At 41.6% G+C, this 25,928-nt stretch overlaps 1 protein-coding gene across 7 annotated transcripts in view; it reads left to right on the top strand.

The window, feature by feature from the left end:
* Window positions 1-4,652: 4,652 nt before the first annotated feature.
* Window positions 4,653-25,928, top strand: part of Tpd52 (tumor protein D52) — a 49,133-nt gene continuing 27,857 nt past the window's right edge. For 2 of the 7 annotated variants that reach the window (XM_010636237.3, XM_010636238.3), the window contains exon 1: window positions 18,786-18,994. In XM_010636237.3, the coding sequence (XP_010634539.1) occupies window positions 18,859-18,994 (136 nt within the window). In that variant the 5' untranslated portion in view covers window positions 18,786-18,858. Of the gene's footprint in view, window positions 4,702-18,779; window positions 18,995-25,928 lie in introns of those variants that run through there. The other 5 variants (XM_010636241.3, XM_010636240.3, XM_033760452.1 and 2 more) reach the window with 5 other exon arrangements.

A 25,928-nucleotide genomic window follows, 5' to 3' on the forward strand; every position in this document is an offset into this window, starting at 1 on the left:
TTTTTACTTCATTAGGAATTTGTTTGAATTAGAGAATGACTGGTCTTTTCCCCAATCATAAAATATAGCTTTTTTATATATTAAATTCTTTTGCATACACATGGGTCTGTTTCTGGACTTGTTTCTTTTTTATGGCAGTACTGTGTAGTTTAAATCAAGCCTATATACTTTTTTTTTTTTGGTACCAGGAATCAAACTCAGGGCCTCATGCTTGCTGGGCAGGCTCTGTGCTGCTGAGCTACATCCCTGGCCCCCATATTCTTTTAAAACTTTGGGAAAGGGAAAGGGTGAAGAAAGAGATTTACATTAATAACAATAAAAATTTCTCTTATAAAAAGCTATAACTTAATTGACCAACAAGGTTTAAAATGAAAATTGAAGGCTGGGCCTGGTGGCGCATGCCTGCAATCCCAGCACTTGGGAGGCTGAGGTAGGAGGATCACTGGCATTCAAGTCCAGCCAGGACTACATAGGGAGTTCAGGGCCAGCCTGAGCTACATAGCAAGACTCTGTTCCCCGCCCCCGCAAAGAAAGAAAATTGAAATCCTCTTTCTTCACCCCATGGCCATAATGTCCTTTTATTGACTCTTTCCCCAGAAAATATTTTCCACGTACCAGCACACACACATTTGCATAAAACGTTTATGCAAACGAGATCATACTCCGTGTATTACTTTATAATTTTTATTTTTATTTGTTTATTTATTTTGGGTACTGAGGATCGAATACTGTATACTTTTTTAAAAAATGGAAGCTTTGTTGAGAGGTAATTCTCATACCGTACAAATCCCCTGGTCTGTAATTCATTGGTTTTTAGTATGTTCATATATTTGTGCAGTCTTTACCAACATCTGTTTTAGAACACAAACTTCAGCTACCCTTTACTCTTCCATTAGCAGTCCTCCTCATCCTCTCCCCAACACCTCATCCCTAGCCCTAGGCCATTATTAATCCACTTTCTGTCTCAATAGAGTTTCCTATTTGGGATATTTCATACACATAGGGAGTCTTCTGTGACAGGTTTCTTTCATTTAGCATGATTTTCAAGGTTTATCCATGGTGTAGCATACATATATCAGCATTTAATTTCTTTGTTGTTGCATACTATTTATTCCCTTATATGGATATGCCATATTTTATTTATTCATTCATCAGTTGGTGAACATTTGGTTAATTTCTATTTTGGAGCTACTTTGAACACTCGTGTACATTTGTATGGACTTATATTTTCATATCTCTTGAATATATGCCTAGGAGTAAAATTGCTGGTTCACATGATAACTCTGTGTTTAATCTTTTGAAGGTTTGCTCTATTTTTCTAAAGTGACTGCACTATTTTATATTCCTACTAGGAGTATGTGAAGATTCTTGTTCCTCTAGATCCTGTAGATCCCTTTTTTTTTTTTATACCAGGAATCAAAGTCAGGATTTTTTGCAAGGCAGGGGCAGTGCCACTGAGCTAAATCCCTGGCTCATGTTTTTTTTTATTATAGCCATTCTAGAGGGGTGTGGAGTGTTTTTGACTTGCATTTCCCCAATGATTCATGATGCTGGCCTTTTTATATGTCAATTGTTCATTTGTGTATCTGTGGAGAAATTGTATTCAGATCCTTTGCACATTTAAAAATTTTGGTTGTCTTTTATTATTGAAACTGTAACGGTCCTAGAAGTGCAAGTCTTTTGTCAGATGCATGATTTTCCAGTATTTTCTCCCCTTCTGTGGGTTGTCCTTTTCACTCTCCTGATGAAGTATGAAAGTTTGTAATATTGATGATGTCCAGTTTATCTACCTTTTCATTGTTGGCGGGGGTGTGTGCTGGAGATGGAACTCCGGTTCTTCTGCATGCTGAGCACATACATGCTCTGCCCCTGAGCTCCAGCCCTCTTTTTTTGTTGTTCTTTATGCTTTTGGTGTCATAGCTAAGAAACTGTTGCTTCGTTTAGGCCATTTATGTCTGTTTTCTTCTAAGAATTTTTATAGTTTAGCCCTTTACAAAAGTCTTTAGTTCTAAGTATGTGGTTTGAGGTAGGATCTAGTTTTACTTTTTTACATTTTACCTTATTTTTGTTCTTTTTGGAGACAAGGACTTGCTATGTAGTTCAGGTTGGCCATGAATTTGCAGTCATCCTCTTTTCTCAGCCTCCCAAGTGCTGGGATTATAGGCATACACCACCTTGCCTGCCTCTTTTGCATTTGAATAGCTATTTTTCCCCAGCACATTTGATGAAAATACTATTTTTTTCTTCATGGTATTGTCTTGGCACTTTGTCAGAAATCAGTTGACTTTAAATGTGAATGTTTAATTTTGTACTCCTAATTCCATTCTATAGGTCTATGTCTGTCTTCATATCTATACCTCATTATTTGATTATTGTAATACTGTAGAAAGTTTTGAAATTGGAGAGCAAGAGTCTTCTAACTTAACTGTTTTTCACGGCTGTTTGGTCCATTGAATTTCCTTGTGAGTTTTAAGATCGTTTTATAAATTGTTGCAAAATCAGCTAGAATTTTCACATGGCTTATACTGATGTGTAAACTGCCTTGGATGCCATTTTAATAATATGAAGTCTTCTGATCCATGAACACAAAACAACATTTATTTAGACCCTCTTTAATTTTTCAAAAATATTTTGTAGCTTTCACAGTATAAATTCTACTTTTCTTTTGTTAAATGTATTTTTCTAGTGGTATTGCAAATGGAATTTTTCTTAATTTTATTTTCAGATTTTTCATTGTAATCGACTAGATACCTGGTCTTTTTTGAATATTGGTCTTATGTCCTGTAAATTTGCACATTTGTTGAGCTCATTCTAATGGTTTGGGCTTTGTTTTGTTTTGCAGTATTTCTGATTAAACCCAGGGCCTTCTTACTGAGTTACACCTTCAGATCCTTACGTAGCTAAATTGCCCAGGTAGGGCTCCAGTTTGTGGTCTCCTCCCACAGCTTCTCAGAGTGCTGGAATTACAGCTGTTAGAATCCTGTCTGACTGAGCTGATAGTGTTTTACTGGATTCTTTAGTTGTTCTATAGATGAGATCATGTTATCTGTAAATAGAAATTGTTTTTCTTCATTTCTATAATAGATGCCTTCCATTCATTTTCTTATCTAAGTATTCTGGCTATCACCTTCAGTACAGCCTTGGCTAGACCTGGTGAGAGCTGATGTCCTATCTGTTCCCCATCTTAAAGCAAAAGCATTCACTCCTCTACTGTTTATAGCCTAAAATGTGGTTCATTTTGGAGAACATTCCATGAGCTGATATTCTCTAATTGTTGTATGGAACGTTCTGTAAACATTTGCAAAGTTCAGTTGATCTAATGGTGTAGTTTAACCCTGATATTTCTTTTTTTGTTTTGTTTTGTTTTTTTGAGACGGTCTCACTATGTAGTTGAGACTGACCTAGAACTCACTATGTAGCCCAGGGTGTTCTCAACTCACAGCGATCCTCCTGCCTCTGCCTCCGGAGTTCTGGGATTACAGGTGTGCACCACCATGCCCAGCTCTCTTGCTTTTTAATGCTTTTTAAATTTCAGAGAATTGTCCATAAAGACCTAACTGATTCTTAAAGACCACATAGTATCCTATAATTAACCTATTTATGGCCATTAATATCCTTTTATTTTTCTTAGTTTGTTTTCTGTGTTACATGTTTCTTTTTTATTTTTTAAGAAACCAAAGAACAAAACTTTAATGTCCCCCAAATAAAAACTGCAATGTCTAGTGAAATATTTATTCCTATCTATATTCATTTTTGTCTCTCATTTTACATTTTATACTGACTTTTTCTTTCCTGAATATAGGTTACAAATACATCTTTTTAATCATCTTCCAGGTCTTAATCCCAGTCATTGATTATACTTATCATTTATAGTAGGATATGCTTATTGAGCCAGTTTACTCCAGTAAGCTTAAATGAAAAAACATTACAGAATTAAGGATAATGTAGTTATTTTACTGATCCTCATCTAACTTCTCTAATGCAGTAATTTTATGTAGTAAGTTTTTTTTTTATATTTCTAGACAGAATCAGAAAAGTGAGATCATAGGAAATCTGTAGTTTACTATACATTGTGTGCATTTCCAAGTTTGTCACTGGTATTACTTGAAAATCAGGAGTAAATTAATAGGCTAACATTTTCATATGTATGCTTTAATAAGTATAAAGTATATAAACAATCAGGTAAGGTTGTGGAGAAGCTGACCAAGATACATAAATTGGAAGATACAAGTATCCATCGAAATTCTCTATTTCTTTTTAAATCTTTTTGAAGATTTATTAATGTTGTTTACTATATAGCTTTTCATATGTCATTTTGGAAGTCCTTTATTATAAAGATAATTCTTTTGTCGATGACAAACAGCAGCCACCATCATTATGCTGGACCTCCACGTTGGATAAACTCCATTTCCTCCTGAGATGTAAGCTTCCTTCTGTACTTCTGAGGTGGCGTTTTTAGTATTTCTGTAGCGTCTGGTGGACCCGGATGCATCAGTAACTCTGGTGATTTACTCTCCTTAGAATGCTGTTAATCACAGATGAGTGAGATGGGATCCCTGCTGATCTCAGAGCTTCTGATACGCTGGGTTTAGGACTGTCTCTTCTGTTGGAGAACCTTATTAATGGTGTATGTGTCTTAACTACCTGGATGACCCTGCTGGCAGACCATGTCTTGCTGCTCTGTGATACATGTTTCTGAGGGTAAGTTTGTAGCAGTTGATTTTCTAGGTCAAAGGGGTGTAATGTTCAATACTAATTGTCAATCAGTACAAATTGTCAAACAATACAAATTGTCAGTCAATCAAAATCAATCATCGATCATGTATCTGTATCTTTGGAGAGCCCTGAGACAAATGACTTCATACACAGTAGCTGGCTCGATGGCTGTGAAGAGTGGACTCATCTATTTCTGAGATGCCAGTGAAGAGCCTGCCTTTTCCGAGCAGAGGGAAGCCGCCTTGCTGCAGTGAGCTTTCAGTGAGGCAACTTTTAGGTTCTGTTGCCAAAATGCTCTTGATTTTCCTAGGGAAGTGCAGAAGGTCCTGTGGTCTCCCTACACCTTTTCCTCTATTTTTTTCTTAACCCGCCAGATAAAATTTGTAAAGGGTAGTCAAGTGTTTAAAAGTAAGAAATCATGTTAGAGAAAGATCATTAGGTTTGGATCAGTATGTTTCAAGCAGTGAGGTTCCTATTAAGATAGGTGTTGGTTCATGGTTTCTGTGTTTCACAGCTTCTTTGTGTTGTGTTAGCCCTGATTTGCAGTAATGCCTTTGATTTCCAGTTCTTAAATTGGAGGCCAGATTTCACCAGAGTATTATGTTTCTAAATCAGATCCTTTTGTGGGGAATCTAAACTTAGAATTGCTGTTTTCATCAACATGCGGGTTCAGTGTTGAGCACACTCAGAGGAGATGCTGGGGCCACAGAAAGGGACTAGTGCTGCAGTACTCCCTGAGCCACTGGGCAGTGAAGGGGTTGGCATCTTGGTCGGCTATTTTCCTTGAAAAAAATTGCTTCAGGTTTAAAAAATTTTTTTTTGAGAAAGGGTCTTTCTGTCTTCCAAGCTAGCCTCAAATTCGCTGTGTATCCTAGGGTGGGTTTGAACTCAGTCCTCCTGCCTCAGCCACCTAGAATTCTGGGGTTATTGGTGTGTGCCACCAAACCCTGCTTTCCCTGAAAAATTTTTTTCCGAGAGACTTTAAGGATCAAGTATAGGCCTTTAATTTGGTGTCCTGCCTCTATTAAAAGACACTGGTTTCTGTTTAGTTTTAGAAAGATGTTACATCACCAGCCAGTTTTGTAAACCACTATTGCCTGAGGTGATGTACTAATACTTTTCCATAATCTGCCACACCTTTAGATTGACCAATGCTCAAACCACTAAGTTGTTTTTGATAGGAGGAATTTAACTAGAGGCTCTCAGGAGACCTTCTGCTTTGCATTAATGGAGCTTGATAATAAAGCTATGCCTCTTTTATTAGGGGACCTGCCTTTGGGACATCAGTGTCCTTTCTGTGGTGAAACTTTGACAATAGGTCCCACAGAGAACTCTCAGTACCCTGAATGTTTTCCTCTACTAGAGTGGTGGAGTAGCGGAAATGTGTTTGTTTTTAAATTTAATATTTTATTTTTTAGGCTTACAAAAACTTGCACAGATGGTCCAGCATTCCCCACTCCTTTAATTTCCCTCATTAACATCTTACCTTTGTTACAGTTGATTAATATGAGGCATTACTTTTCAGTAATCTGTCATTTACACTAAGGGTCCTTACTGTGTTGGCCAGTCGGTGAGTTTTGGTAAACACACACTGATATACATCTACCTTACAGTATGTTTCAAAATAGTTTCACCACCCTAAAAATCACCTGTGCTCTGCTTACTTTTCCTTCCTTCCTTCTCCTGTGTGAACAGCCCCTGAGCCATTTACTTCTCCGTTCTGTTTCCTGTTCCAAGCGTCAGGTGCTTGGGATTGTGTGGTCTCCTGGCCAGATGGGTTTCTTTCGCTTAGTCATGCACCTTTAGGGCTCCTTACTGTCTTCTCTACGGTTCATAGTGCATTCTGTTTAGCACCAAATAGTGTTTCACGGTCTTTGTGTACCACTATTGTTACGCTTTCCATCTACTGAGGGGCATCTTGGCGGCTTCCGGTGTGGGGTGATTGTGAAGAAAGCTTCCTGGCAACATCGGTGTGTAGGTTTTTGTGCACATGTTGAGTGTGTAGCTCATCAGGGTGAACCCCTGGGAACATTATTGCAGGGTCTGAAATGGTTGTCCGGGAGGTGTCCACTGGTTGATCACGTCCGTCCTCTTCCAGACAGCGCCTCCTTGCCTGTGGCGATGTGACTGGGCCCCTCTGCCGCGGGCTTCTCTTCTGACAGGAAACATTTCCTGAACAAATGTGGATGCAGTGGTCTTGAATGCCCTTCCAGAGAGCCTGTTTGAAAGACCTAATGACAGTACTCTCTGCTCCCTCCTATTCCTTTGTAGCATGTTGAGCTTGTTTTGGCCTCTGGTGGGTAACTGTCTGAACCCTTATGTGGTCATTTGAGGGTCTTTTAAAAAATATCTTGGCAGAATTTGTATGACATAACATTGTAATTTTAACCATTTCTGAGGATAAAAAATCAAGGGCATTCATGTTCACATCATTTTGCAGCCATCACCACTATTTTTCCAGAACTGTTTCATCTAGGGATATATGATCATGATAAAAGAGGAATTAAAAATTCACTTGAAGCTTTATTTGGCAAAATAGTTCTCTTAGCTTATGGTAAACTTTGCTCTAGTGGCTATGGACAACAACTTTTGTTTGTTTGTTTGTTTTTGTGGTACTGAGGATTGAACCTAGTAGGTCTTTGCTCTGAGCTGAATAGACAGGTTCTTGCTAAGTTGTGCAGGCACAATTTGTGAATGTGTGGTCCTGCTGCTTTAGCCTCGTCTGTGCTGGGAGTCAGGTTGTGACCAACCACACCTGGCTCAGACAGCAATCTTTATGTCTTTCTCGTGTTACATGTATCATTTCCTTCGACTGAAACTTAGTTGTATGGCCACATCTAACTAGGAAACGCTGGGAGATGTAGTCTACTTGGGTATATAAGAGGAAATTGGTTTGGGGGTCAATTAGCATTCTTAGCCACATTAAGATTATGATATCATGTACGTACTTCCCTTGATCTTTCAAGACGACAGGACAGTAAATGCATGGTTTCTTAGTTCTGGATACTTTTCAGGAAGGCATTTTTTCATCTCTTGCTTTCTTCTCATCCAAACTTCAGCAGTCTTATCCTTTTAATGCAGAGCTTTGGGAATAAATAAAAAAGATACTTTTGATAAATATTCATTTGTTATTGACATTCTATAAATGTTAGGGGTTGGTGTGTTCCAGCCATTGATTTGGTGTCAAGATAATGGGCTACTCTCGAGTTTCCTTGTAGCACTGGTATTCTGTTGTCCTTAAGAAGGGAAGGAGGGCTGGGCGTTTAGCTCAGTGGTTCCGGCACCTACCTCACAAGTGCAAGGGCCCAGGTTCAATCCCTGGTACCAAAGAAGGAAAGGATGTGAAATTTGAAATTGGAGAAAGCATTTTCTTTCGTACGAGGGATCAAACACAGATCCTTGCACCTGCGAGGCAGGCTCCAGAAGGGGAAAGCATTTTTTAGCAAGAGTAAGAAATTCAGAGAGACAGATGGCATGAAACTTTGTGTCTTAATAAAAGGAACAAATCAGGAATAAATTGGCAATATTTGTCTTTTTTTTAATAGTTGGCTCACTATATATGGCTGGTTAGCTCGTTGAGTTTAAAAGTGAGTTCAGCTGCCCAGCTGTATTGGTTGGTGATATTTTGAACATATTTGTTATGCCTCAGCTTGCTGGTGATTGAAGTTTGCAGTCAACAGTAATTTTATTTTATTTTTTATTATTTATTTATGTATTTATTTGGTTTTTTGTCACTGTGTAGTTGAGACTGACCTGGAACTCACTATGTAGCCCAGGCTGCTCTCGAACTCACAGGGATCCTCCTGCCTCAGCCTCCCGAGTGCTGGAATTACAGGTGTGCGCCACCATGCCCAGCAGCAGTAATTTTAAGTAAGTACCCATTGTTCTTGAAAAACTCCCACTTCTTTAAGGAAAAATGTTTCATCTGAGCCACCGTTTGCCAGGAATGGCTGTGTAAGCATTGTGGAAGTTTTTCTAAAGTAAAGTTAGGGCTGCCAGTTCATCTATTCCTTTTAGAGTTCTGACAGTCGGTTGTGTTTATGCCCCCCTACAGACCACTCTTTAAACTCAGTCAGCAAATTGGAAACATGCAGCGTGGATGAACCCTCTTTATCTTCCAGTAATCTCACCTTAGAGACCAAGTCCTCTCAAGTACATTACTAACAGTCTTGCACAGAATGGCTGGCTCTTGTTCTCTTATCCCTGAGCCATTTTCCAGCCATTGTTATTATTATTTGTTATCACTCAGTAGGAAAGGCCAGGCAGGTGTACACCATGGCATGACTAGCTGACTGCCCTGTCTGAACTCGCTTGCTTTGTGAGTGGTTAGGATAGCAGGAGCACATTCACTCATGTTCATGCGCACCCACATTCTGCCCCTTTGGCCGCATAATCTTTTATTTTCAAAAAATATATTTAAAAAGTGCCAAGGCCTGTAGAACATCAAAAAATACAGTTATGTGCCAAGTGACATTTTAGTTAACAATTGCTATGGTTTATCGTAGAATGTTCCCCAAAGACTCAGGGGCTCATGTATGTGTGTGTTTTGTTTTGGTCTTGTTTTTTTAAGGGTTCATGTGGTGAAGGTCTGGTCAGCAGCTTGTGGCCCTTTTAGGAGGTGGGTTCTAGTAGAAGGAATAGGTCACTGGGGTCATGCCTTCGAAGGGGATATTGGGACCTGGACCCCTTCCTCTCTCTTTGCTCTTATGAGGGAGCAGCTTCTCTCTTCAGCATGATTGCTACCATGATGTTCTGCCTTACTACAGAGCAAAGTGACCATGCACTGAAGTCTCTGAAACGGTGAGCTGGAACAAATTCTTTTTATCTCTTTTTTCCTTTTATGTATCTCAGGTATTTTGTCACAGCAACAGAAATCAGACAAACACAACAATGAATTGCACATGCATTTGTTTTCTGGTTTCTATAGCTGGAACCCCAAACTCAACACCCACAACTTCAAGGAAGAGAGGCTTAATTTGGCTCATGTTTTTAGAGGATTTAGTCAATGTTCTGCTGGTTTGAAAGTGGAAACATCATGGAAAAAGAGCACAGTGGAGCAAATATATTCAGTCTACGGCAGCCAGGAAGCAGAGCAGGGGAACAGTACCAGAGAAGAAGGGGTGAAAGACCAAATATAAGACCCCAAGGTCCTGTCTTCATGGCCCACCCAGAAGTGTGCTTCCTAATCCCCTGGGCAGATTGGATCCCAGTCAAACATGTTGACAATCCATTTTGAACATCACAACACTTAACGACCGTGGTTCCATAAAATCGTCATCACCTAGTAAGGTGAGAGAGCCTTCCTCATTTGGGTTTGTATCCTCTGTGATGTTCGCACAAGTTTCAAAATCACCTAATGATGTATTGTGCTGGACGTGTCTTCTCCGGTAAGTGACCTGTGGCTCTAGAGCTTGCTCATGCTCCGTCCTCAGGGAGACCCCGCAGCTCTCAGCTGACTGTGGGTCACAGCATCAGGCAGTGCCCAGAGCTTGTCTGAAAGGCAGCATTTGTGGCCAGAACTTCTCAGTCAAGATCTGTGGTTTCACAAGGTCCACAGGGGGTTCCTGTCCTTACTAAAGTTGGAGAAACACTGATTGGAGAACTTTTACAAAACTGCTAACTAGTGTGAGGAGTGACCCTAAAACTTTAACTCAGATTCTATTTATACAGTGAAAAATCTGGTTCTTAAAATTTTTAAAAAAGTATATTGTAGTTAACTATCTAGGTAGATGTTGTATGTCAAGCTATGTTTCTATTATTTTCTGGTGTGATAATGAAAACTCTTTAGTCTGAGAGCAGTAGAAGCAGAAACATGTCTCAGTGGTAGAACTAAGTCTTGTGCATTTTTTTTCCTCATTGAGTTTATTGTACATTTTAGGTATACAGTACAGTTACATTCATTATTGAGATCTTGTACCTTTACATGATGAGTCTTGGTTCTCAATTTTTTCCCCTTGTCCCTGCCCCCCCACTCCCCATTTACAAACATTTTATTTCCAATTTTTCATTTTCTCCTTTTTTTTTTTTGGGTACCAGGGATTGAACTCTGGTCCTTGCACTTGCAAGGCAGGCCACCGAACCACTGAGCTAAATCCCTGGCCCTATTTGCTCCTATTTTTTTTCTTTTCCCTTATTCCCTTTCCCCTGACCTTCCCACTTTCCCTACACCTTTATCCCTTTTCTTCCTATTTCACATGGTCAATTATCTCATTAGGATCTTATGTACTATTATAGTCTATTCATACCAGAGAAACTATTCGGTATTTACACATGTGTGACTTATTTATTTCACTTAGGAGTGTATCCTCAATATGTATCCATTTTCCTATGAATGATTCTAATTTCTCATTCTTTATGGCTGAGTAGTATTCCATTTTATAGAAAAACCACATCTTCTTTATCCAGTTTCCAACTGATGGGCAAATGGGCTGTTTCCAAGTTTTAGCTATTACAAACTGTGCTGCTATAAACACAGGTGCGCATATATCATTTTGATATGATTCTTTTGGAAAGAAACCCAGCAGAGGGATGGCTGGGTCAAATGGAACCTCCAGTCCCAGCTCTTTGAGGTGTCTCCATATTAATTTCCACATTGGTTGCACCAGTCTGCACTCCCACCAACAATGGAGAAGGGTTCCTTTCTCCCCACAGCCCTGCCAACATTTGTTATTGAGTGATTTCTTGATAGCAGCCATTCTTTGTGGGGTGAAGTGGAATCTGAGTGTTGTTTTCATCTGCGTTCTTGTGCATTTTGGAAGCCAGTCTCTGACTCCCTGTGACAGTGAATGCAAGCGTGCTTGAGACTGTACTGTGGGTTCTGACCTCCCTGTTCAAGGCTGAACCTGAAAATGTTTGGGGGGAAATAGACTGATGGAGGGAATGAAATCCACCATCCTCAAACCCTTTAATATTTAAAAATAAAAACAAAAATCTTCTTATCTTAAAGGATGAAAAAGAAGTCTTTAGCTTGGTAATATTACTCAATTTCAGTTATTTTGAGAGGGCAGAAGAACATACCTAAAATGTTAGGGTTCTCACCAAGTGAAAGCTTCTTTGTAAGTCAGTGGGTCAGGGAAATGGACTTGAATTCATCATGTAAAGAGCATTTGCATTTAGGTCTAAATATTTAAATATAGCTTGTGCATTTTTATTCTGGAAACGGGTCTCCAAAGAGGCTATATGTATTACACACACACACACACACACACACACACACACACACACACACACAATTTTTTCCAATGCTTTGGATTAAACCTAGGGCCTTTTGTTCAAATAGTAGTTTTCTTTTTTTTTTTTTTTAAGACAAAGTCTCACTGTATAGTTCAGGCTGGCCTCGAACTCACTATGTAGCCTAGGCTGGCCTTGAACTCACAGCGATCTTCCTGCCTTAGCCTCCCAAGTGCTGATATAACAAGTATTCACCGCCACACCAGCCTTTGTTTGGTACCAGGGTTTGAACTCAGGTCCTTGCACTTGTGAGGCAGGCTGAGCTAAATCCCTGGCCCACCAGCCTTGTTTTGTAATACAGTGCTACTTACTGTAGACTTTTCTCCCCTTAAGGTAGATAATAAAGGAATAAATGACACTTCTATAGGGAATATTGCCTCCGTCTTTAAAGTTTCTAATTTCAAGGCTCACGTGTATTTTTAAAAGAATGCCAGCATGTTTTAGTCTAGCTTTATTCAGCTTAGGAATGGAAGCCTCCCCCAGCTTCTGGACAAATGCTTCCCAAGTGGCTGGCCACAGTGCACAACTTCCTTGGCATTACTTTGTCTCTTCTGATCCCCTCAACATTATTTAAAACTCCTTTTCACTTGATTTTTACCCTTCTTCCACTAGCTTCTCCTTCCGGTAAGCCATTTTGTACTGTGGCTCTTACTAAAACTTCAGGATCCCAAGTCCAGTGGCTTCCCAGCATTTGTGCACTCTCCTGCCCATATTTCTTTGATATTGATCACCTAAGGGTTTCTTCCATGTGTTTCATTCCTGGCTAATTTACCACTTCTGTGTGCCAGGGACAAGTTACTTAACTTCCGTGTGCCTCAGTTTGTGCATCTGTAAAGTGAGTGCAGTGAAGAAACTGCCTCCAAGGGTTGGTGTAAATTGCTCAGAGTAGTGGTGCTTAGGGGTGCATTATATTTATCCATCATTATCATCATCAGAGGGAATTTTCTGTCCTTTGCAGGCTCCTTGCACTGTTTTCTACTTGTAGGTGTCCCCCCCGCAAGTGTGAGTAGGAGGTGGTGTGGTGGGGAGACTTCCTCACCTTCTTTAGTAGGACGTGGAGGGTTTCTTTCAGCTCTCAGAAGTGACCAGGAACCAGGATGTGCCTGTGTGTCTAAGCTGTGATGGAAGCTCAGTCCCTGGTATGAGGCCACTGTCCCCATTAGTGCCACGAGAGGAGGCCTCTTCCTTTTGTCCCACCTCCACCAAGCCTGCTAAATGTGTTGCAGTGAAGTTCTTCTCAGTTGCTTTTAAATTACAAATTTACAGAAAGATGGAAAAAACAGAGTATAAGAACACCTGGGTTCTCAACTCCCATGAATTCACTGTTGACATTTGACCCTCTTTGTATTAGCAGTGTATGAACATACACAGTTCCCTTATTTTCTGAAGCAAATCAGAGGAAGTTGTATACATCAGGGCACAGTGCCCTATTTTCAGTTTGTATTTCCTAAGAGGGCTAGTCTCTGGTGCAACTACAGTGCAGTCAACTTCAGTCAATTTGAAATTGATGTGACTTTTCCCTAATTTGTGATCATACTTCATTTTTTTTCTACTGACCCAGTCATGTCCTATTGTACAGAATTTTTTTTTTCTGTATTAGTATTGGACCAAATGTAGAATCAGGTCAGGTATTAGATTTTTAGTTGTCATGTGTTTTAAAAATCTCCTTTGATATGCATCCTTTTTACAACCTTTGTTTTTGATGAAGTTGATATTTTTGAAGAATGCAGCACCCTCCCCTTTCTAAAACAGAACCTTTGTCATTTTGGATTTGTCTGATGTTCCCTTCTCAATGGAGGGAGTCCGCACCTGTCTGCAGTGTCATTATTGAGGGCACACATCCAGCGACCTTTTCATTGGGTAATGGCAGCTTTGATCACCTAGCCAAGGTGTGATCCATTTGTCCATTGTACTGTGAGCCTGTTTTCCCTTCTGACAGGTAATTAATCTGTGTGTGCGTCGTGGGGCACTTTAAGTCCCTATGAATATTCCACTCTTTGTCAAAATATCTTCCTAGTTTGGCATTGTGACTCTTTACAGGGATGGCCAGGATGGCGTTCTTCTGAAATTGTCTTCCTTTCCCCTGTGTCATTATTTTTAATGGACTCCTGGGCTATAACTTATTGTCATCCCCAGTTATTTCAGTGGTCCATTGTCCCACGTTTGGCAGTTGGAACCCCATCCAGCTGGCTCAGTGTCTTGTGGCAAATCCACATCCCCTTGCCTGTTGGGCGGCCATCTTGGCTGGCTTTGAGGTCCACTTCAGGGCCTACCAAGTACGTTTTGTAAGTTGTATAGCTTTTAAATCGGACTGTCCCTTGAATGTCTTTCAGATTTGGGGATAATCTACGCTGATATATTTGAGTGATGTATTAATGGACCGACAGAGACTTAGTTGTCTTTACAGTTATTTGTAGTATCTACTACCATTTCCATTTGCAGTAATGAGTCATCTAATGGGTTCTGCTCTTTACTGGGTGCCCTGAATTGATCGCTGAGCTCGCTGTGGTCGCCCTCTGCTGGCTCTGCAGCGCATGATCACTTTTCTGAGGTCAGGGGACATCTGCCCGTTTTATTTTACTTGGTTGATCTCTCTTTAGTTATTATACAATTACAGATAATCCAATGCCAACCTGCTTTTGAACTGTTTTACTTACCTAACTATATCAATACCATGTTAAAAATTATATATTTCTACATCACATTAATATTTACATATTTTCTGCTACATGAATGTGCTTTAAAGCATTTAAATCCCCTTTTTTTTTTTTTTTTGGTACTGGGGTTTGCACTCCAGTCCTTGTGCTTCAAGTGGCGGCACCACTGAGCTAAATCCCCAGCCCTAAATAATCCACTGTTTTTTTTTTTTTTTTTTTTTTTTTTTGTTTTTTTTTTTGTTTTTTTGACAAGGGTTTCTTTTGTGGTGTAGTTGAGACTGACTTGGAACTCACTATGTAGCCAAGGCTGGTCTGGAACTCACAGGGATCCTCCTGCCTCAGCCTCCTGAGTGCTGGGATTAGAGGATTACAGGTGTGTGCCACCACGCCTGGCTAATAATCCACTTTTAATAGGCTTTTGTTTTGTTTACTTTTTCCATTTCAGGTAGCAGCTAAAAATGAACATCCCTTATTAAGTAGAGTTTGATAAGTAGTTAGGAATTTGACAGGTAAAAATACAGAAAAAGGAGACTCTACTTGGAAAAAATTGTCTAGGACAAATTTAGGATGTGTTCAGGAAGCAGGAAAATCAAGTTTGACTGAAACAAATAGGGTAAATAAGATCGAAAAGAAGGTCATTTGAGACTTTTTCTATGAACTGATAGAGTTGAATCATAAGAGAAGTAGAATGGAAGTTAATCCAGGGACACTGGGTTAGTGGCTCAATGCTGGTGCTCCTCTATTCTTGCCTCTCTGTTTCTCTGTCCTGTTTGGGTGGACAGGAAAAGACCCCAAGGCTCCTCCAGAGCAGCATCCAGAAGCGCAGGTTGTAGACCTACAGGTGCAATTACTTAGAGGCCAGGCCTAGGAAACTCAGGGCGGTGTGAGGAAGACTGGCGGATACAGTCTTGTGCACATCGATCTTGAAGTAATTTTGGAATAGCAGGACCAAATCTACTTGGTTTTTCCTTGGGCCAGACATTTCATGCAGGAAATGAAAAGAGCTGCCATAGAGGCAAAGGCTTCCCTTCTTCTTGCCTGGATTTGACTAGGATTCTCTTTCAAAGTCCCCTCTGTTGTAACCTCTTTCTCCCTGCAGTGTGTCCTATGCACCATTTCCAGGGTCACCTTTATATTTGCTTTTTTTTTTGGTATGGGGGTTTGAACTCAGGACCTTGTGCTTTCGAGGCAGGTGGCAGTACCATTGAGCTAAATCCCTGGCCCTATAATATTTGCTTTTAAAATTACTATTTTTTTTCAATGCTTGCAGATGAAATGCAGGACATTGTGCATGCCAGGCAAATGCTGTACCAGTAAGTTACACACCAGTTTGTGAGTAAACTTTTTATAAGTAGCTCAAAAACCTTCAGCCCCTAGCCCCCAGTACATTCAATGTAATTGTCACTCAGGGATTTTGGGGGTCTGTTCCCAAGTTACATTTTTAATTTTTTAAACTTGCTTCTACTTTGCAGTAAAAAAAAAAAAATTTATTTTTTGGTACCCTACGGGGATTGAATTTAGGACCTAGTGCTTGCCAGGCAGGCACTGTGCCTGAGCTAAATCCCCAGGTCACATGAATATTGAGTTAACTGGATCTCTGCCATTCCATTAGTCCACTTAGGCATTTCTAATGACTGGTCACCTGTTTTCACTTTTCTCAAGGCTATGATGTCTGGAGTAGGCTTTGGCTGTCAATGTGGAGATTTAAGAATTGACTACAAGCCGGGTGTGGTGGTGCACTCCTGTAATCCCAGCACTTGGGAGGCTGAGGCAGGAGGATCCTGTGAGTTCGAGACCAGCCTGGGCTACATAGTGAGTTCCAGGTCAGTTTCATCTACATAGTGAGACTCTGTCTCAAACAAACAAACAAATAATCAGGAATTGGCTACAAAAGCTGGGATGTTATGTACATTCCTAAGGTTATACCAAGCAGGTAGAGTACAACTTTTAGACCATTACTTAAAATCTCAGTCCTTACATTTGAGAATGAGGCCTAATTAATTGGCTTTGTTCATTCCATGTTGATTACCAAGCCTGGTCTAATTCAGATGTGGTGTCTGCCTTGGAGGGGAGGTTGAAGAGATATAGGCACTTCACTTCTGGGTGCTGCTGCTGGAAATGGAGAGGGGACAGACACTGGGAGGACTTCTGAGAAGGGGTAGTATTTCTTTTTGCGTCTTGAAGGGTGCATGATTCTGGCAGAAATAGTGCAGCATTTCAGGTAATGCGTTTCACTTGGCTGTTAGCACTGAAGGCCGAGGATATTGGGGTTGAAGTGATGAGAGGTGTGAAGGCAGCTGTGATTTGCATTGTATCTGTGACAGAATTAATCGCCTAATACCTGTGGCACAAGTAAGGTAATAGAATAATGCCTTTCCTGCCGGTAGGCAGTGACCAAATACCTAATGTCTGAAGAAGGCCGGTGTAGTCACTTTGACATTGCTGGGACAAAATACCTAACACCTGCAACGTAAAGGAAGCGAAGTTTACTTGGCTCATGTTTTTAGTGGGCTCCGTCCATGGTGTATGGCTCGAGGCAGAAACAGCATGGCAGAGAGGTGTGGCAGAGCAAAGATGCTCACCAGCACAGCCAGGAAGCAGGAGAGAGGGGAGGAACTGGGTCAAGAACACGCCCTTCTAGAAAGGTCGCACCCCAGTGACCCACCTCTTCTGACAGACCCCACCTCCTCACAGCACTTTCAGGAGCTCCTGAGTGGGTGGGTCACAGTGTTCACAGCTCCTTCTGAAAGCTGTACCTCTGAACACACGAGACTTTTGGGGGACATTTTAGATCTAAACCATAACAATAAGGACCCTTGAGCCACCTCGAGGCCAGGAACACATCCTAGTATGTGTCCCCTTACAGTTAGAGATGCCACAGATTTTAGGAAGTTCAGAAATTTATTTTAAGTAATAATAAAAAACCATTTATACTGTTTCTAAATATAAAATGAGTAACATCACTGCTCAAATTTTGGTATCTTATAGGAGAGAAAAGTATTGTTTGTTAAAAATAAACTTTTTAAACTTAAAGCGAAGATTTGTTATAGAATACGACGTGTGGCTAACAAAAAATTAAACTCAGTCATAAGTTGAGATGAATATAGACTGCCTTGGTGCATGTATATTTTATACATTAGACACCTTGATTTTTAAAATTCTTAAAATATATTGGGTATTATATTTGCTTCTAATTCAGGGAGACTGTCAAGTTCTGTTTTTTTCGAGTAGATTTAGAAAGATAGGGAACTGACTTTTTTTGTTGTTAGGCAGTGAAGCCCCATGCCCAGCAGGGGTCCCCTGGGTGCCTTTGTTTTACCTCCTTATGTTAATACAAGCCTGGGAGCTGCAGATGCTAGTAGCAGAGGCCATTGCGAGTGTGCAAAGGCTCTGCTGAGACTTGTGCCCTAGGAAGTGGATTTGCTGTGGGAAGTTTTGGTTTACAAGCCAACTGTAGCCCTGCCACTGCCGGGAGGACTGCGGCCAAGACAAACAGGCTTAGTGTAGAAGGGTGCAGAGCCTGGCCTTAGTCAAACAGTGGAGTACAGGCCACGTAGGGACTGGACCTTCAGTGGATTCTCCTCTAGTATTTGAAACACCGACCTCCTCATGAAGAGAAAGAAAAAGACAAGTCAGATTGAAAATTGTATGTTAGCTGCAGACTCCACTTTAGATAAAATAATGACGGAAATACAGCTTTATTTTTCTATCAAGTTTTGCTTAGAAAGCTGGTTGCCAAACCAGGAAGCTCAGCTTTCACATTCGATGGTAAATCCAGGGTGGAAAAAAAAAATCACCCAGATGGCATCTGCAGATTACTGAAAGATAATCCTTCCTTGTCCTAGAATATTAACTCTGCCCTGGGATAGTTGGGGATAATTTCTTTTAATTCTGACAGTGTCAAGCATTTACTTGAACTTTTCAACCGTCTTGAGGGATATTTCAGAGCCCACAGCCCACCTCCTTTGTTTACTGAAGAAAGCGCCACACCCCTGCCAGGTTGTTCTTTGTTGACCGAAATCAACAACAGGTGGTGAACAGAGGCGCCCCTCCTGAAGCCGCTCAGGTGAAGTCATTTATTAAAGGGCCTGCTCGCCGGAGCCGCACCTGAGCGGGACGCCGGGGGCGGGGCCTGCAAACCGGGAAGGCAGCCTCAGGGAACTTGGCGCTGGGGCCAAGGGAAAAGGCCAGGGGGCGCGCGACTGCGGAGGGAGCTCAGGCGGCCCCAAAGCCATGCGTTCTGTCTCTCTCTGAGATGGATCACAGAGACACAGACTTATATGAAGACTACCAGTCCCCGTTTGATTTCAATGCAGGAGTGAACAAAAACTACCTCTACCTGTCCCCTAGTGGGAATTCGTCTCCACCTGGATCACCTACTCAGAAACTTGGTAACTATTAATTTTGTGAAGTTAGGTTGCTGTCATAAAGCCTAGACATAACGCGTTCACCTGCTTTTAAAATTACTAATGTAACGATGCACCAGCATGTTGCTGTGTTGTAAGTAGTTAACAGCTGTTTTAGGTTCAAAGCACGGATAGGATGGCTTGCTAAATATTTGGCCACATATATTTAGTATGTGTATGTATACCGGGAAGTTAGATTTTTAGGGTTAGTGTTGTTTCTGTGCTATTCTGATCACTTTGAGTTGGTCAAGCTTGTTATCAGCTAATAACACAGAAAAGGAAAAATTGGAAGGCTGTGGTTTCTAGTTGCCTGTGTAATTTATGAAGACTGCCCTCATCTTTGTCTTTGGTAGAAACAAGTTTTAGACACCTGAAGCACTGACTTAAATTCAAAGGCCTGCTAAGGTAGTCCTGGATTTTGTTATGGGAGACAGAAATACCTATGCAAGAGATTGCTTTAAGGAAGACAAATTCAAAATGACTGTCCCCTTGGAAGCGGTGATCCCCTGCTTTGTGCCAGCGTGAGGTTGTCCTGGAGTCTGGAGCCGTGGTTGGGGAGGATTCCGGTTTATCAGCCCTGTCCAGGCCGGCATTTTACAGCCAGCACTGGAAGGTGGTGGAATGACTTCCTCTGCAGCCAGCCAGGGAAGCAACAAGGTTTTCTTAGAGGTAGTTAATAAGTGAAGACTAAGTTGCATGCTTTTTTTCTTTTTCTTCTCAGTACCAGGATCAAACCTCAGGACCTTGCACTTGGGCGGCAACATGTGGTGCTATTGAACTAAAGCTCCACCTTGCATGTTTTTTAAAATTAGTATTTATTGGTCCATTTTTAACATTCATCATAGAGAATTTGTACCTGTACATAATATAACTTGATTCTTTTTTTCCTCATTCCCCTCTCCTCCCTTTAACCCTCTTTCCCTTTCATATATTCAAAACGATTCTCTTTTTAAAAATGAAACATGGGTAGTTTAGGAAACAAATGATATGGGGTCCATACGAAAGCCAGTTTTGAGCATTTGAGGTTTATGTATTTGCTGACCGTAGGGAGTGTTGCAAGCAGCAATCCTCTAATCTCTATTACAGCTGGTTACCACCTTTCTGCAGTTTGAGTTTCCAGGAGGGGAAGGTGTTGAAATGGCGGAGGGGCTAGAGCTGGTCTCTGGAAGTGGGGGTTTCAGGTAACAGCCAGAGTCTGCTGAGAGGTGGACTGACAGTAGGGAGCATGATACAGGGATGATACATGGACCGCCAAGTAATATAAGGGAAATAGTGTAACTCCCAACCTGCTAGATGTCCGACATACTGAGTTCATGTTCTCTGTAATTGAAGAATGAATTATAGGAACAGTGGAGGTTAAGAGTAGGAAGTATTTATTGAGAGGAAGATAGATAGCTTCTGCCTAAGAGACAGAGGGACCCTGGAAAGTATATTGGCTGTGGACCCTGCTTCTCAAGAGAGTTTTATAGATAAAACCATGAGGTGAGGCAGGTTCGCGGTGGGACAAGACTGTAGGTGACTAATAAGATTACAAGTACAGTCGCTTACGTAATATTGATCCAAGGGAAAATCACAAGGTGGGTATAAGGTGAGACAAAACAATGGTCAACCAATAGATTACAAGTATAGTCTCTTACATAACATTGATTAAAGGAGGATCAAGTGGGGAAGCAAGTCATGTCTGAACAATAACTTTTCCTGGATGGGTTGGGTTAAAGTCATGGTCCCCCACTCAGATGATCGATAGCTATTTAGAATATATATCACTGCTGTTCTCTTAGTCCTGAAGCCAGACCTTCACTGAATGCACCTCCAGCCACAGTTGTGATGTATTCTTGTCTTCTACACTGACTTCTTCCAGGGCCCAGCCCTGTCTGACTGCCTGTAATATTTGTAACTAACGTAGCTGTCTACTTTAGGACTGCCACAACCTTCTCCTTCTGGACTTTCCCACCTTTTCCGTGTGGCCCACCTTGGGATATGTAATAAAGGTGTCTGGGCTTCCTGTTTGCCCAGCCCCCAAAGGGAGCAGAGCAGACGTGGGAGCAGGAAGCAGGACTAGGCCTCATAATATGGCCTGCAGGACAAGGAGCATAAGGCCTTTGGGAAGTCAGAGCTGCTGTAGTCCTTTGACTTCAGGGATTAGAGAGCCCAGTTCTGTGCTTGTTCTGTTTCACCCCCATTTACTTCCCCAGTTCCATCCATGGCCACCTTGGGATGTTGGCCGACGAAAGCACAGTCACTTACAGGATTAGGCGTGCCTCTCACCATTTAAGAATTATTTTCCCAACTCTAAGTAGCACTCTGAAGGAGTCGGGGATTAAAAATTTTATAAAAGAGGGGCGCGGGATTTAGCTCAGTGATTCCGGTGCCTGCTTTGCAAGCGCAGGGACCCGACTTCGATCCCTGGTACCAAAAAAACAAACAAACAAACAAATTTTATAAAAGAGCTAATGAATACCCACAAATAAAAATAGTCATGTACCTGTGAGTGCTCAGATTAAATAGTGTGCATGAATTGAAAGAAGAGAGAGTGAGGAGTAGTAAAATAAGTGGAAACTACCCTAAGCAGCCATCTGGTAACATGTGATTGGGTGGGGTCCGGGTGGCCTTAAAGTTAGGGTCCTCTTCCCTCAGCCTAAGTGGTGGATTACAGGTGTGCACCCCCAGGCCTGGCTTCCTGGTGCGCCTAAAACAGTGAAATGCTGTGCACATGGGGACCTAGAAAGTGATTACCAGTCTTTGTGCTCAGGATCCATCAGGGCGTTTGAACATCACACATGGTACACAGAAGGAGTGAATACTTGTAGGTGTGCTTGCATGCTTTGTATTTCTGTGTAGAAGCTCTTAGGATTAGTTAGTACTTAAGAATCCATGTAAGTCAGATGTGGTGCCCCACTCCTGCACTTGGGAGGCTGAGGCAGGAGGATCACTGTCAGTTCAAGGACAGCCTGAACTATATACAATGAGACCCTGTCTCAGGAAAAAAGAATCCATATAAAAGTTCTTGTGGCTCCTGGCCACGGTGTGTTTTCTTAATCAGCTGACAAGGAAGATGGGTGTAAAAGGGCATCTACTCAGAAAAGCCAGGAACACTGATCGGGAAGGAATGTGAGAATGTATTCTTTAATATTTACTCAAAATGCTGTAATCGGGCAAAGAAGAAGGTAGTAAGATTGCATTTATGGACAGGCTGTTAAGAACCAGAGTGAAAAGCATAGGACTTTTATAAACTTGCTTGGACTGAGGATTTAGCTCAGTGGTTCCGGCACCTACCTCGAAAGTGCAAGGAGTCAAGTTCCATCCCTGGTACCAGAAAAGAAAAAGTAGTCATTTGCGCAATAAAAGTACTTGCTGAGTGTGGTGGCCCATACCTATACTCTGAGCACTCAGGAGGCTGAGGCAGGAGGATCGCCATGAATTCCAGGCCAGCCTGGGCTACATAGTGAGTTCAAGGCCCGTCAACTACAGAGTGAGACCTCTGTCTCAAAAAAACAAAAAGAGACTGCCCCTCCTTTATTAACCCAAAGGTATAGATTTCAGGGACCTCCAGGTCTTTTGTGGACTTGGACATAGACAATAGATTCTTGGAAACCAGTTGCATTTTTACATGAATTTGCTTTTCTGCTTGAGAATAAATGTTCCTTATTTTGTTAAAAAAAACAAAACAAACAAACAAAAAACCAGAGTGACGAGGAGGAGGAGAGTGTGTATCTGGAAGGAAAAGAGGTTTTTTAAATTGGGGACTTTTGCACCCTTGTGGCTCAACCAGTCCGTGCTGAGAGGCACCTACCTGTTTTGGCCAGCAGTCATCATAAACGGGTAGCTCTGAGTGAAGTGGATTCTATGAAACCAAACTGACCTTGCTGTTTGTTATGTACTCTGATATTTTTTACTGTTTGGTCCCCCCCCCCATTTTGTTTTGCAAGTGCTCATTTGTTACTACTGCTGGATGACCTACATAGCTCATAGTTCGAAAACACTGATTTTATAGTAAGTTTCGGAATTTGGAATACGAGCATACTTAAGACATACTAGTGTGTCTTCTAGTGTTGCTTGCTGGTCTTTTCCCAAGCACTTGGAATGGTATTTCACATTTGTGGCTGAACAGATACTTGTTGAGTGAGGGAGGGAGTGAGGGAGGCAGTGAACCTGGAAAGGACTGGCTCCCACTCCAGGTGCTTTCACGCTCCAGGTGGAGTCTGGGCGAGATGTGTGTTGTCTCTAGCTCACCACATCCAGTTTGAGCTGGACTAGCACTTACCTCAGTGCCTAAGCCAGTGGTTGTTTTTTATAGACTACAGCATCTGGGCCTCTCTGGAAATGGATAATGCAGAGCAGGTTAATCATTCGAGGTGCAACCTCTCCTTCGGTCAAGGGTTTCCCTGTGAGGTAACTTGTCCGCTCCTGTGTGCCCCTCGGACCTGAGCATTTCATTACATCTTCAGAGCTACCTCCTAGAACAAGGAGTTTCATAGCTGCTGTCCTTTGTGACATTTTTTTTTAAATTTCTTGGAAGACTCATGAGGATAATTTCCCAGATTCTATTTATGTAGAATCTCTTTTCCTTTTAAGAGCTTTCTACGAAACGTCAGAAGACACAGACCTGACTTTGAGCACTTTCAGTTATTTCTAGTGACCTCAGAAATTATGAGCAATTAAAATGAGTTTAATGCTGCCATATTTAAAACTCTGAAGACTTAGAAACCCTATTGTCTTACTCATAGTTCTTTCATTCTAGACCCCCTCTTTAATGATCACAGAGACCTCAGATAACAAACAAAATAAAATTCAGAGTAGAATAGAGCTGTTGAACTCATTCCTGAAAGGAACTGTAAGAGTACAAGAGACTTCCTTTCTGGGGATCCCCGGATTTTTCCGTGGCTGACCTTTGTCTCTTTTGGGAATGCCCTAGTTGCTGACTTTACATTTAACTTTTGGAAGATGGGATGGCAAGGAGAGGAGACAACTCTGAAGTAACTGATTGGAACTGAGGGTTGTCAGAATGAACAAGTGAAAATACTCAGGTGCTCTCTTCTGTCAGCCTTGTCTTCCTCCTCCACAATTTGTGGGACATTTTGAGGTGACTCTTTGGGGAAATTAGCCTCTATCCAAGGCCTGTCTTTCCTAAGAGCACGGTCCATCTGCCCTGGCTCCCACACCTGCCTTTCTTTTTATCTCACTGCTACGCTTCCCTTCCTCCTGTCTGCTTTCCTCTGTGGTGACCATCACATTGCTTAGCTAAGCTCTGGGGTTTCTTGGCTCTTTCCCCAATGGAGTAGATTGAGTCTCCCCAGCATTTTTGTTTCCTGCTGCCTTGATTACAGTTACTCAGCTTCCGCAGTTTTATGGTTTTACTTTTCTCCCCATGAGAAATTAACAAGGTGGTTTAGTTATTTTGTTCTCATTGCTGAGACAAACTACCTGAAACCCAAAGTTAGAGAAGGAGTTTATTTGACTTACAGCTCATAGAGGTTTTAGTTCATAGCTGGCTGCAAAACAAGTACGACAAATAGGCATCAAAGAGGAGAAACAACATGGTGTGCACAAAATAGTGAAGCAATAAGGGTTTTAGTAGTGTCTTTCTGTCCCTTTTATCTTTTTTTCTTTTTTGGCACAGGGGATCAAACTCAGGACCTTGTTCTTGCAAGTCAGGTAGCAGAACCACTGAGCTAAATCCCCAGCTCCTGCCCCTTTTATCTTATGAGGACTACCAGGATTAGAGTGGTCCAAACCAATCACTCACATGTAATAGTTTAGTAATCATGACCTTACCCCCAGCATCACACATTCTAAATTTATAGCTACCTTTGAAAAAGAAAGTCCCACCTCATCTGCATGAGATTTTGGGGGGGACATCTAAACATAAACCGTAACACAAGGACATTGAGAATCTAATTGTCCCCAGCTCTGGGTGAAGGTGACCAGCATCAGACAACTGGTATGTCTTCAGATACCTACTGGCTTCTGTCAGTGGTCCTCACCCTGGGACAGTTTTGTCCATTGCAGACATTGGTTTCCAGTTCTCACCCTGGTGTTGAGATCCTAACCGCAATGGAGCCCCCACCCCATGGAGTAATCAGCTCAACATGTCCATTGAGCACAGCCAAGAAGCCCCATCTTCCCTGAAGAGAACCACCTTAATGTGGGGACCTCACATGTTTCCCTCTTCTCAGACTGATATCCAGAAGCATGGGGCGGGCACACTGAGCAGGAGCCACAAGTACAGGCTTGTAAGGGGAAGACTTACCTTGTGATCTTTTTTAATATTACCACTATAGATAACTTGGAACTGTATTTCTCTTTGTATATCTCTAGGGTTAAAAAGAGGGGTGCATGTTTCCTCTTGTTTGTGCTGAAATGAGATAATCCTAGAGACTGGTTTCTTACTCCTACTCTGGTCTTAAAGCCATTGTTGCCTGTTTGGAAACTAAAGGACAGGTACATGCAGTTTTATTTTCTAGCTCAAGAAATTCTTTCTTGGGTTATGACTAAATACCAGATACCTTAGGTTTCTCTGGCATCTTTCCTTCTTGTTGGACTTTGTTGGGACCAGCCAGCAGTCTCCCTTGTATGATACCAGTTATGCCTCACCGGTGTAACGTGAAGGTGTGTGACCTGCTCCGAACAGTGCCAGTTGAGATGATGTATGAGGTAGAAGTTGCATTTCTTTAGAAAAGTGGCATTTTATGTCTGTTTTCAGTAGGAAAGTCTTTGTTGATAAGACGCAGGACATAAAAAGCTGTAAATTTAAGGTACACCATGAAGACACCCTGTGTTCTTTTCTTTCCCTGTGATTCCCCTGTGCTTGCCTGGGACACATATTTTTGGAGAGCATTTGGGAACATCTCCTGTGTGCCAGGCGTTGCGCAGTAGAGGCTGCTCAGGCCTGTAGGAGGGAGGTGAACCTGGAGGCCAT

The sequence above is a fragment of the Fukomys damarensis genome, unplaced genomic scaffold, assembly GCF_012274545.1.
Source record: "Fukomys damarensis isolate Sample0158 unplaced genomic scaffold, DMR_v1.0_HiC HiC_scaffold_5, whole genome shotgun sequence".
NCBI lineage: Eukaryota > Metazoa > Chordata > Mammalia > Rodentia > Bathyergidae > Fukomys > Fukomys damarensis.